The sequence below is a fragment of the Genypterus blacodes genome, unplaced genomic scaffold, assembly GCF_046128005.1.
Source record: "Genypterus blacodes isolate CSIRO-AG114 ecotype Tasmania unplaced genomic scaffold, CSIRO-AGI_Gbla_v1 ptg000401l_1, whole genome shotgun sequence".
NCBI lineage: Eukaryota > Metazoa > Chordata > Actinopteri > Ophidiiformes > Ophidiidae > Genypterus > Genypterus blacodes.
The window spans coordinates 559,956-573,146 of NW_027467176.1; the positions used below are offsets into that span (position 1 = coordinate 559,956).

General features: G+C 47.0%; 1 protein-coding gene across 1 annotated transcript; it reads right to left on the minus strand.

Moving 5' to 3' along the window:
* Positions 1–5,101: 5,101 nt before the first annotated feature.
* On the minus strand, positions 5,102–13,191 carry LOC142989327 (voltage-dependent calcium channel gamma-4 subunit-like). Its single transcript, XM_076138803.1, has 4 exons — positions 12,972–13,191; positions 6,670–6,753; positions 5,734–5,874; positions 5,102–5,628 (listed from the first exon to the last, which is right to left on the minus strand). The coding sequence occupies exons 1-4, from the start codon at positions 13,189–13,191 to the stop codon at positions 5,102–5,104; spliced, it is 972 nt and encodes a 323-aa protein (XP_075994918.1).

A 13,191-nucleotide genomic window follows, 5' to 3' on the forward strand; every position in this document is an offset into this window, starting at 1 on the left:
GGTGCGGTTGTAGCGCGCGTGTGAGGTGAAATCTTCCTGTGTGTGTGTGTGCGTGCGTGCGTGCGTGCGTGTGTGTGTGTCCTGTGATTCCCTGTCTCGTCTCCAGCTCTGATGTCCTCTCCTGCCTCCTGCTCTACTCTCCACGGCTCTTTCCCTCTGCCTTGTGCCTGGTGGTCGGTAGAAAAGGGGGCCAGATAACAGTGCCCTACTTTCTACCACTCTCCTCTCTCTTCCTCTCTCTCCCCGCTCGCTTTTAGCAAGCTGAGGCCGTTCAGCTCGCAGGGAAATGTTTACATTCTCGCGATCATTCTGATGTTGACATAATTTGGGTACAGCTCAAACTCCTTCCTGGAGCTTTATAAGGATTTTCGGCATTCCGACTGTGCACCGGGAACGGCAACACAAAAAGCAACGTAAGAAAAGTCTGACAGGGTTTAGACAAGGCTGCCATGATGTCATCACATATCAATCATGTATCTGGAACATTCTACACATCATACTTTCACTGTAAGAAAAACGGTGAAATTAACAGTGAAATTATGAAAAAAATGTTAAAAACTGTTATCTGTTTTGGTCTGAGTTTGAATTTTACAGTCAAATCCCGGTGTTGTTGTTGTGGTTATATTTACTGTAATTCACTGTAATCAAATGACTTCAATTATTCTAATTTTGCACCATAATTTGCTCTTTTACTTTCACAACACATTTTTCACGGTCACATTCTGGTATCAGTAATTTGACAGGATTTGTTTTTCTTTTTTACAGTGCAGTCCAATCTGTTTCCAGCTCACACGTCTCAGGCGTGGTGTCACTCCAGGCGGGGGGGGGGATGATTTCCTTTATTAGTTGTAGTCTGAAGGAGCTGATCCACTTATTCAGCCAATCAGAGCTCAGAGATTTGATGGACCTGATCCAGATCTGGAGAAAGAGATGTCGGGCCTCTAACCCTCCAGACTAAATGAACTTTGTCGCTCAGATGCGGTTGAAGGATCTGCTAAAAACCCAACAACAACACATCACGTGGTTTGAGGAAATGGTGGAAATGGAAAATCCTGACAGACAAACATCTCAGAGGCACTATCAACCTCAAAGCCATGAAATAGTGGAGTGCATAGACGCACTTTTTTATAAACGCCGTGCCCCACTTTCAACAGGACTCTGGCCCATTTGCAGCCATTTAATGCGAGAGCAGAGGGAGAGTCAGAACGGGGAAAGGTGCAATACTGAATCTAGTTGTGTGTGTGTGTGTGTGCATATTAGTGTGTTAGTGTGTGTGTGTCTTAGAGGAGGAAATAAGCACATTCAACTTTCATGCTTATCAGTGGTTTTACGACTCAATTAGCCTCCAGAGACGGAATGTAAATTGATACTTCTCCACATGTAATATGTGTCGAGTGTGTGTGAGTGTGTGAGGAAAGGAACGGAGGTGAGAGGCAGTCGTGTTTATTATCACGTTCCAAATGGATGCCTCTTCTCCCGGAGGACTCTGTCATTTTGCCGAGGCTGGGAGAGCGATCGCTTGTTTCAAAGTGTGTAATGATAGTGTCTTATAGCAAAACCCCCGTCTTCCCTTGTGACCTTCTGACCTGCCGTCTTCTCTCTCTCCGTCTCTTTGTGGCTGTGGAGGGACCAGAGATGCCACAGCTGCTGCGGCGTTTCCGAGCAACGACCAACGGCGTGGAAAATTGCGGTAAATAAAATACATCGCGAAGGGTATTGATGGAATCGTGCAAGGAAAAGCGTTCGTTAACCTGAGGAGGCCACTGAGGGACACACGGAACTGTAGTCAACATCGCCGACAACATCTCTGACAAGCTCTGGGAGCGGACGGACGAAATCAAACCTATCAAATCTCAGGATCGGCGTGTCTAGACTCAGCAGTGATTAACTTCATCCACGGCTGCCAGCGTCTCCCGTTGAATTTTGGCTCGGCGGAAAACAACCTTAATTGGCGGCTAATTTTACCCGTAGCAGAATAGATCGCCGAGCCTTCAGAGGGACCCGACTGTATTCCTCTGCTAATGACGGGCAACATTACTCAAGCCGAATTAGATTAGCCGTGCCTCAAGGCCATTTCTATGAGGGTCATGTTCATATTCGTCTCTAACGCTGCGGGATCGGTGTTTCTCCTCCACACCAGCGTCCTCACACACACAACCTGTTATGGCGAAAGATTTCGGCTATCCGTCGATGCGGGACAGCGAATTACGACATAACCAGCGCAGATTGAAGAGAGATTGTATTAGGTGTAGGTGTTAAACTGCAAAGTCAGATATTCATGTCAAGGGTTAATTTCCCTGCTCGATAAAGAGCCTTGATTCCTCTCTTACTGTAATGTAATCACACCAGCATAATCAGACGCATTAGAGAGTATGAATAGGATGTAAGGCCCGTCGTCCCTCAGTGTGCAGAGGGTGTGTGCCAAAGTGCTGTGTACTTCAGAGTGGGTAGTCTGTTTGAGTGGAACCTTTGAAGAGGCTTTGGAAAGCAGAGTTAATGGAAAAACAAGTCAATAGTGTGAGAAACCCTCCTGGGGACAGTTTGGAGACATTTTCTGTCCTTCAGAACTTTACTTAGTCCTTGATCCACTTCCTTAGCTTGTTATATTTATGTTATTTACGTCGGAGGCATGTTATTTACTCCAAAATGTCAAACTTACCGTGCACTCCATCAGTCTGACAGCGTTTCATTAGCTTTCACTTTACTTGACGTTGCTCGGAAAAAACAAACTCTGCGCCGTTATTCCGAGATCTTACATCACATCTATGTTGTAAAAATATATTGAGAAAGGTCGTCATGGCAACAGATGAGGCGGCGGTTTTCTTGCGACGCCGCATCACGCATCATCTCGCACGGTTCTACCAGCAGACCAGTGAGTAGACAGACTTGCTCTTCACGTCAGCTGCTTGGTCTTTGCCAAACAATGGGGAGACTTGGGAGGTTAAAGTGATTCAGTGTCACGAAGACAAAAGTGACATTCAGGAGAAGGTCAAACTCAGAAATATGAATGAAGCGGTACAATCAGAGCCGCACAGCTGAGACGGTTGCACTTAAATGGTTGTGTATGGCAACAAGGGAACTGTCTGGGAAAGAAATCAGCACTAAGGCACAGACATACGACCCTGATTGAGTTTATTGGTATGAATTACAAACATGGCGTGTGTGTTTTTGGTCGTAACTAAAAAGTGACAGTGAGTTCAAACACTTATAAGGGCGGATCGATGAAAAGAGGACAAACCAAGGCACAAACTATCCATGTGGAAAATCTATATCCCTTTTTTTTAACGACAGACGATGGTTTCTGTTCATTTCCTTGCAATTTAAATGATGCATCACATCCAATTAACACATTCTCAGCTTTCATTCTCAAGGTTATTCTCTTGGGAAAAAAAGCAGAAAAAAGTCTTTATTTTCACAAGGCAACAATAGTAAAGCCAGCAATCATGAATAAGCCCAAACAGTACAGCTGGAATATAAAATATAAATTTTTCTCCTAATGTTCTAATCATACGTCACCTTACCAAGCAGAATATGCAGCAGATTAACTTTGACTCACTTTTTTTTCATCTATAACAGCAGAATCATTGTGTGTTTACCTGAATACGTAAGAGTAAACTGATTGTGTGACTTTATTTAACTCGTCGTTCTGTAAATTAACCCTCGGAATTCTCTACACAGGTCTTTTTTTTTTTTTTCTATTTTGAACTTTTACTTTTATGTACAACTTTGAACGATACACACAAACACGTTTTTTTTCTCCATATTGTGATATAAAAATGTAAGATCTACACTCATGGCTTTCTCGTACATCAGTGCCATTGGATATGAAGAAGTATCTACAGAAGAAAGAAAGACATTAAATACAGTAAAATACCATTCTGCTATTGGTTACCTTTGCCAAACCAGCACCAGTTCAATAGCCCTAAAAAACTGGGAATACAAACTACACCAGCTGGTCCTGGGGCAAAGTCAAGCAAAGACTCACAGTAACTTCTACACACAGAAGCAACTTGTATCTTCTTCGTCGTCGGGGTCTGGATCATCAGGAAGCCTTAAACCAGTCGCACAGTGTTTCCTGAGAGAAGAGCAGTGATGGACACCTGGTTATTACAGCCCCAATCCTCCAGGGGACCGAGTCACAGGCCAGGCTCCCCTCCAGCTTCCCGTCTGGATCCCGTCTCCTCTACACAGACGGAGACGGAGATGCGCAGACACAAGCGGACACAAAGTTCTGATCCTTATCCGCTCGGAGCAAAAAGAAGTCCCGACCTTGTGTCTTTTCAGTGTAGTTTGTCTTGTGGGTGAGAGGCACACACACACACACACACACACACACACACACACACACACACAATGTCACATCCATCAGGGAGACGTGATGGACGGACGGCGGACTGATATGGACGTGAATAAAGGGGCCGTTGAACAGAGAGGAGAGAGAGGACAGCCATTTTGTTCGACTGACAAATGCTGAAAGGAAAGTGAGCGAATGCTTGTATTTGCTAAAATGACGCCAGATGGAGGTTGTAAGAATGATATTCCGACTATGCTCCCGGGAGAAAGGAAAGGTTAGAAAGATTCCTAATGAGCGTTAAGAAAAGTCTGTCCATCATTCTAAAGGACAGTGTTGAGACCACGTCCCTCAATCCCACGACAGGCCAACTAGAGCAATAAGGCAAGACAAAGATGTTAAGCTGTACAAATCCGCAAGTTCACGACGACGGCACACACGCAAACGGAATAAAAAAAGTCGGAGAGTGAATTTGGATTTAGCACCTTGTTAGATCGTTCACGGCTTAACGCTTCACCTCACTCGCAAGTTTGGGCGATAGGTACACGAGATCAACACGCTGCTCTTTTAAACACGTTTGACACAATGGAAAGGCGACACGCATCCGAAACCGCCGACGACACGTACACGGGTAACTACACTGGAAAAGCGAGGGAAACGTGAGGGTGAAGTGAGCTCTGTTCAAATCGGAGCTCGTCTTCGGTGCAAAACTCTGCTCTCTTCTCCTTGTTGTCCTTTCAGTCAGGATAGTCAGGATAGTCGAGCTCTCCAGGTCAGGTCAGCCCACATATTACATCATCATTGCGTCCCTCACACGGGCGTGGTCCTGCGGTTGACTCCGTCCTTCAGGTCGTTGGGAAAGCAGTTGTGAACCTGCAGGAACTCGGCCGCTGCCTCGTGCTCGGGGCTGTAAGCGTTCTCGGTCACGCTGTCCCTCGCCAACGCGTACATGGAGAGCTCGTCCAAGGGCCCGCCGAGCAGCGCCGCCCCCTTCAGGCCGCCCACCGGCGAGTTCTCCCGCGACCCCTCTGAGGAATGAGAGCTGGAGTGCGACGTCCGCCGGCGGTAGCGGAAGCTTGGAATCCGAGAATACGGGGAAGAGGAAGAGAGCGATCGGATGAACTCGCGCCGGGCCTTCCAGTGGATCTCCTTGTTTTTCTCGATGTAGATGTTGATGGCGAGCACGGCGACGGTCTCAGCCACGATGAAGGAGAGGGCGCCGAAGTAGAAGGACCAGCCGTAGGAGTAGGTGTACTTCTTGTCGTCGTCGCGTTTGTCGCTGGGGTCTCCGGCGTTGCTGGAGATGTAGACGATGATGCCGATGATGTTGCTCAGACCTGATGAAGCAGAAACAGAGCGACTGAGACGGAAGAACAGACAGACACACACACTCCTCACACGGTTGCGCCTTCGGGTGAACGCGGTCTCACTGCACGGCTCACCTGCAGCCACGAAGAGAATGCCGGCGCTGAGGAGGACGTTGTTAGTCTTGCTGTAGGCTCGACCCAGACCCACACACAGACCCCCCAGCATCAGCAGGACCGTGCTCAGGATGGGGAAGACGCTGGAGGCTCGGACTATACCTGCAGTGACACACACACACAGGAGAGGACGGCGCTCACAACAAAGGTCTAAGATGGATAAAAAACATTCACATTCATTTGTATCTTCATTTGCCAGCTGATTCGTTCTCTCCCTCATCCATTTGCGGAACAACACCGTGGTTTCTTTGGCACGCTGGGATCTTGTCGTGACAAAGATCCACAGATCTGAGGAGAGCTCCCACGTTGCTGGAGGTGTGCCTGGCCTTACTGTAAGCTTTGGCCGTGGCTAAAATGAATCACCGCGTCATCTTGAGGAGCTTTTTCATCTGTAGAAACTTTGCGTTCTTTGTTCTTGTTGACGTATGAGACGGAAACAAGAACAGATCGTCCAGTGAGTGAATTTGGAATCTAATGAATGAGTGAGTTGCTTTTATATCTAAGATGAGGTTGAAGGGTTTCAGAGACACACACACACGCAGATGGGCTTGGCAGGCCCATCTCTAATGTCCATGTAATGACCATCTAATTGCTTTGTAATCATTTGCAAGACATTGTCTCCCGCGGTGATGAGCGATAAAACTCCTGTCAGAACACCAACCAGACATGACGACTTAGACTGGTGTGATCGCTCGCTAACGCCTGTGATGGAGCGCTGTGTCTTTAAAAAGCTGAATTAGTCCGCCGCCTTCCCCTTCATTCTGTACTTTATCCATCTCTCTGACAAGCTAATAAGACCTCCATCTCAGTCGCAGACAATGAGATCCTACCTGCTCGTCCCTACGAGTCAAAGCAGAGAGTTAATAATGACAGACAAAGAGGAAGAGCCGCACTTACGCAGCAGATATTCAGAGCTGTCTGTGTCGTAGTCGTTGTCGTCCGGGAAATGGTCGATCCTGTAACAGCTGCCTTGATTGATGCCTGCAGGGATGAAGACACACACACACACGAGACAAGTTAAGTATCAACTTGGACACATGATGCAAACGATATGAGCATCCTATTTGGAGACAAGCTGGATTAAAAATGTCCTGATTCAGTGGAGATCTGCAGCTCCTCCACTCCGTCTCTGTGAATGGGCAGAGGAAGTCACATCTCCCGTGACCCCTGGTGACCTTTCACGCCTTGTAAGTGCCGCCGCTCGATAAGAAAGCAGCGGAACACAAAGGAAGGAATGTCAGGCTCTTAGGGAGTAAATATATAAAACTCGCTTCGTGGCTTCCATCACCTTGGCATTAAAGAGTGTTATGGATCGTTTAAAGAGGGAATTTCAGCGATGTTAACCTCCTTCAACCTTTAACCTCCACTTCTTTAAAGCACATATGGATCCAGATGATGATGGCTGTTGTTGATGAGCTCCCAGCTTGTGTGTATCACAGCTGACTGCACATGTATGAATCCAGAGTCATGAGGGTTAGTTTCTGCTTCGTCGATCAGTGTGCACACACACACACACATGGAGGCACAGCGGTGTTATTAAGAATGCATTAGGGATTTGGAAGCTTGTGGTTTACACTATATCTCAATCCCGCTCAGGTGAGAGGCTTATTTAGAGTAGTACGCGCAACACCGAGCCCATTTTGTACAACAAAAGGATCGTGTGCTAGGAGCTTTGAATGCCAAGTGAGATGGATGGAGAGGGAGAATGGAGAGGTGAGCGGGCGGGCGAGCGAGCGAGAGTTTGAGCGAGAGACACGGTGAGCGAGAGAGCGAGAGACATGGCGAGCGAAGCCTCCAGCCATAATTGTGCAGGAGTGTAAACGACACCTTTTCTAGAGAGAATGGGGGGGCGGGGGGCCGGGGGGGGGGGGGGAGGGGGGGGGGGGGGCGGGGGGGCACATGCTGCAGCGGTGATGATGCTGATGTTCATTGACAATGACAGATATGAAATTCCCCACCACGTCACTCATTCTGCTTGTAACAACCACTTAATTCAATTCGAGTTTCCATCCTTTAGGTTTGGAAGAGAGAGAGAGAACGCACCTGAGACATCAAAGAGCGTGCAAGCCTGTCCAATGTCCTTCTACATGATCCTATTCACTATTCACTCTAACTATTGTTGTTACAGCGCCACCATCAGGTCCATTGATGGCAAAAGCTCAACGTGGCTTCCCTGCCCAACAACTTTCACTGAAATCCGTCAATAGATTTCTGAGATTTCCTCCTGACAGACAGACAAACAAGCGCAGACACACAGATGTCCCTGGAGGTGTAATATGAATGTTACATGGATACAATCTTTGTGTTTGTGCGCATCCCGGTGTCGGGTAAACAAACTTATGAGGCCTCGGTTGAGTTCTTTTGTCAATCTCTGCCAGGCTTACAGGGTTTTTCTCCAGTCTACCTCGAAAACAAAGCTGAAAAAAGAGCAGAAGAGGAAGAAGAGGCCTCGCCGAGCGTAAACAACAAACCCTGATGACGGACGGACACCTGTCAGCTCCGTCTCCTTGGGGGGGGGGCACGAGGGCGAACAGCACAAGCGTGGCGGTCTGTGGCGCAGCTCTTAAGGAGCACGCTCGCCTCCGTTAACTAGGTCTGCTGCCTAATAAAGGACATCAAATTAATTAGCATCAAATCAGTCGGTGGAAATGGAGCACAAGTTTCTGTGTCTAGTCACCGATGGGAAAAAGGGCTACGGACTATTTAAAGCAGCGATGTGAGACTTTGTGCCTTGTGAGGAGACAAGAACACACACACACCCTGCACACGCGGTTACGCCATGATGTCAATAACAAACACCTTTGCTAGGCTGTTAATTGATTCTGCTGCAATTTTAGAGGTTGTTGTACGTGTGTGTGTGTGTGTGTGTGTGTGTGTGTGTGTGTGTGTGTGTGTGTGTGTGTGTGTGTGTGTGTGTGAAATGTGAAACAGTTCAGGGCTTTTATGCACCTGGTCTGCAAATCTTATTAATTCCTTCTTCTTATTTTTCCTTCAATTTCTCCATCCTCTGTCCCAGCTCCAGCTCCAGCCGGTCGGATGCCTCTATCTTCTTCTTTGTTTGTGTGTGTTGGTTTGGTTGGAGCACTAGACAGCAATATTGCAACTCACTGGGAATCTGATTAGAAGCTGAGGCCGTGTGATTTATGAGTGACAGTTATCACCTGAATATCTAAATTTAGTTTGTGTGTGTGTGTGTGTGTGTGTGTGTGTGTGTGTGTGTGTGAACTGCTGTCACATGGACCCTTTTCAAAATGAAATAACGTCTGATTATTAAGTAGCAGGGTTGGAAGGAAGGAGGGAGAGAGCAGAGATTAAACAGAGGGTGGGGGAGGTACAAGGAAATGAAAGAACAAAAGCACAGGGAGGAAGGTAATGATTGGGGATGAAAATAAGAGGATAGGAGGACAGGTTGGAGTGGAAGGGAGGAGGAGAGAGAGAAAGCATGGAGGCAGTGTGAGAGAGAAATGGGAAGGGTAGAGCGAGCTGGATGAGATAGTTGGCATATAAGAGTGAGCCGAACAGAGACAAATGGACGATCAGACACACAGCATACTTATCAATAACACTCAACAGGGGGATGTGTGTGAGGTTTGAAGAGGGGATTGTGTGTGTGTGTGTGTGTGTGTGTGTGTGTGTGTGTGTGTGTGTGTGTGTGTCATTATTTTCTATGCTGGTGCTTAACCAGTTCAGACTCAGTTTACACGGGTGTGCATGAATTCCCTGAGCTTGTCTTGAATAGCAAAGCCCCATGCTGAGCATCTCATCCTCCTCTTCTCCATGGCAACCCCTGTTAGTCTTTAATAAGCTCATTTACATAAACAATCTCACAAGGATGATTTTGACGTCTTCGTTGTATTTTGATACTCAACAACTCACAGACAGATCCTCCCAGGAATCAACCCCACAACACACACACACACACACACACACACACACAGACACACACAGCTGTCACAGCAGCGGTGCCACCGGCGATAGGATGATGTACGTCGTCATTACTTGGAATTATCACAGCTCAGCCAATAAGGGAGAGGCCTCGGTGGAATACACCAATGGCGTCGCCCCAAATCCAGTTTAACACTCGCCGGCTCTCTTGTGTCTCCAGCAGTGCAGTATATCACATCACAGAAACGAGGAGCGGAGCCCCCAGCGCTATGCTCGCGCCCCCCACTTCCTCCAGCTTCACACCTCAAACGCTCTGGAGATACATTGTTAAATAAACCAATCAATGCTGACGTTAATTTTGCATTTTTGCTTCATTGAGATGTGTTGTATGTTGCACAATCGGTTACAACACCTTGCTCTGTTTTGCCATTAATTCTTAACCTTGTTGCTTTTAGATCTGTGATGAAGAGTGTGGGCACAGCAAGGGGGGACGAGTGTGTCTGCATCTTGATATGAAAACACACACAGACATGCAGGGAATGCCGGAATAGAACATAAAAGCATCTGTGTAATCTTTCCAAAGAACCTACATGTCTGATTCAATGAGGATGAATTTGGCGATTGTGTGTGGATGGAGCCGACAGTTGGTTCATTAATTCATCACCAGGCTGCAGTTTTATTTTTCATTCGCGGCTCTGTTTGGGGTAGAGCGAGCATAAGTATCCACGTCGCTAGACTGAAACTGAGATGTGTCACCACAATGTCGTCTGCTGGGAAGGCTGGAAATTAAAATGCGTCCGTATTGGTTTGATAGAAGAAATCCAGATTCACATATGATGTCTGTCGCCATGGTGATAATGACGTTCCACTTTGTACCGGCACAAAAAGAACAAAAAGGTATACTACTTTTACTTTTATTTACAATTTGGTCCTTTTTGAAACTTTGCCGACGACTGCTGAACCTGTACAGTCCAAGATGATGAAGAGAGGAGAGGAGAGGAGAGGAGAGGAGAGGAGAGGGGAGAGGAGAGGAGAGGAGAGGAGAGCAGGGGAGTGTAGAGGAGGGGAGGGGGATACGGTGAGCGTTGGGAATGACAGAGATTCATTAAAAAAAGAGAATAGCAGAGGCAGTCATAAGCCAGACAAAAGACTGCAGATAATGGAGCAGTTCAACCTGTGAAGGAATGAAAAGAGTGAGGTCACATCAGCTGGAGGAGAAGAACGTACAGAGCCCGAAGTGAAAGTTGGTTTGCTAGCTAATTGCTGCCCTGCGTGGCTTTTCAGTTGTTGCGTTTTAATTACACACTTGTGGAGCATGCTGGGGATGACATAGTGCCCCCTGACATAAATCCCACTAACACACACACACACCTGTGAACACCCACCTTCTCTGTCTTCACCCTCATTTACGCCTCCTCCCCTTGCTTTGTTAGCTAATTGGTTTATTCAGCAAATTGTTTCAGTCACTGGAGTCACTGTGCCAGATCTGATGCCTATTAGATGCACTGGATAATTTATGATAACAGTGATTTTTTGTATTAAAATGTGGATAAAGCTGTTGGGAAATGTGAAGGACTCCTTAATTGAAGGTAGCGGTGACCTCATTATAAAGAAGCCGCATTCATTGCACTCCTCCACGCTTCTTAAATGTCATCTCAGCCTCCAGTGAAGGAGCAGGTGACGAGAAACACTACAACACATTCATTATGTGGTCCGGGAAGGGAAACGACGACGAGTGTCACAAGAACGTGGCGCCGCACAGACAAATATGTGTCGTCGGCTGCAATCTGTTGGGCCAAACGTGGCGATGTTCCCCCCCAGAAGCTGTGATACACACAGAGCTGTCCCCGTCAATAAGGCAGTGTGTTTGTCACGATGACCAGAGGGGTGGGGAGGGCTGAGCCTTCCCTTCCTCGGCTTCTCCTCTATACTTATGAGTCTCCATGACAACATCACCATCCAGCAGCTTGTATAGTTTCAAGCGGGCGGCACAAGACTGAAACTATTGCTCTCACTGGAAATGAGAAGAATCGGACCGAGTACTGCTGAGGAAGAGACCTGTGGCTGCACAGAGAGAGAGAGGGTCGTTGTCTCGCAAACTCATCAGCCTCAATCCAGGCTCTCTACTGTCACTGTCACTGGGTTGTTTACTTCAAATCACTGATCGAAAATCCTCCTTGACACATGAATGACGTTTGTTGTTTCATGTCATGCCTTCATCTCTTCATTTCTTCATCTCTCTAGAGTCTCAAAAGATTAAATTGTGTCCGTGTCACAGACAGAGACAAACACACTCCTCATAAAAGTGTCATAAAGCCAGAGGAAGCACCATGGGTGGAAAGAAAGAAAGAAAGAAAGAAAGAAAGAAAGAAAGAAAGAAAGAGTGTTAAAATATGGGTTCTTTGAAAGTACAGCATCTGGCTTATGGATATAATAATAACTGATGTAGTTGTGTGTGTGTGTGTGGCAGTTTCAATCAGTCACTGCCTGATGATAGACGTGTGTGAGCTCATGCATTAGTCACAGCGACTCAGCCATTGATAGCTTAGAGGAGAAGTCAGGTGGTGGTCAGAGGGGCAGATTGGTCAATGAATGAATATCTGTTTGCCTCAGAAATGTGACGTCACAACCAGCGGACAGCCCTCAGGGAAAATCAAAAGCATTATTAAAATGTAATAAAAACGCTTCCGAGGAATGATGGAAAGGGGAACCAGGGGACCTTTGCCACAGTTTGTACCTGCAACAAATGAATTTGGACACCTTGCTTGGACATGACGTGAACTCAGAGTCATCTATTTTTAAATCACTGGGCATGTTTCCATAGCAATTTCAGTGATGTTGCCAAGCAACATCATCGCATACAATGAAGGCATGAATGAAAGTAGACCACAGTCCCTGCCATCCACTGCATATAAGTGTGTGTATGGACTCAGACACGCCGTGGCAGCGCATTCTTTTGCAGACAATGATGCAGATTTGATCGAGTGGTCCAATAGTCGATGGGTAGTTGAACATTTTTGTCTCTCTGCACATCCCGGTTAAAATAACTTTTTTCACCTTTTTATGTCATTTTCCCCGAGAGTTTCCAGCTAAGGATGAATAGGTTTGTTGTGCGCAAAGGGAGTGAGTGAGTCCTCCTGTGCGCTCAAATGTCCGCGCGTAAAGACAACTAAACATCCTCATCAGTTAAGGTGTGAGAGTGGAAAGTATTTAAGAAAAGCACACAGATATATGAAGCTTATGAGGGATGAATTACCCAGCAGAGATGCCTGCTTCCGTGCGTAAAACGTGTTGGAGTGTTGGAGCGGACTCACCTTCGATACAGCAGATCCTCCACAGCCCGGAGTGGGTGAGGTCGCCTTTCTTGGTTCTGGGCTGCGGCTGCGTCTCGTCTGTGGCATTGGTACCGTTGCAGATGTACGCCCGCGAGTAGAGCCAGTAGTCCGTGCCGATGGCGATGGTCATCAGGCTGAAGGCAGCAAAAGCCCCCACTGTGGCCAGCAGCGTTTGAACCCCGCGGTCACACCAAGCCAT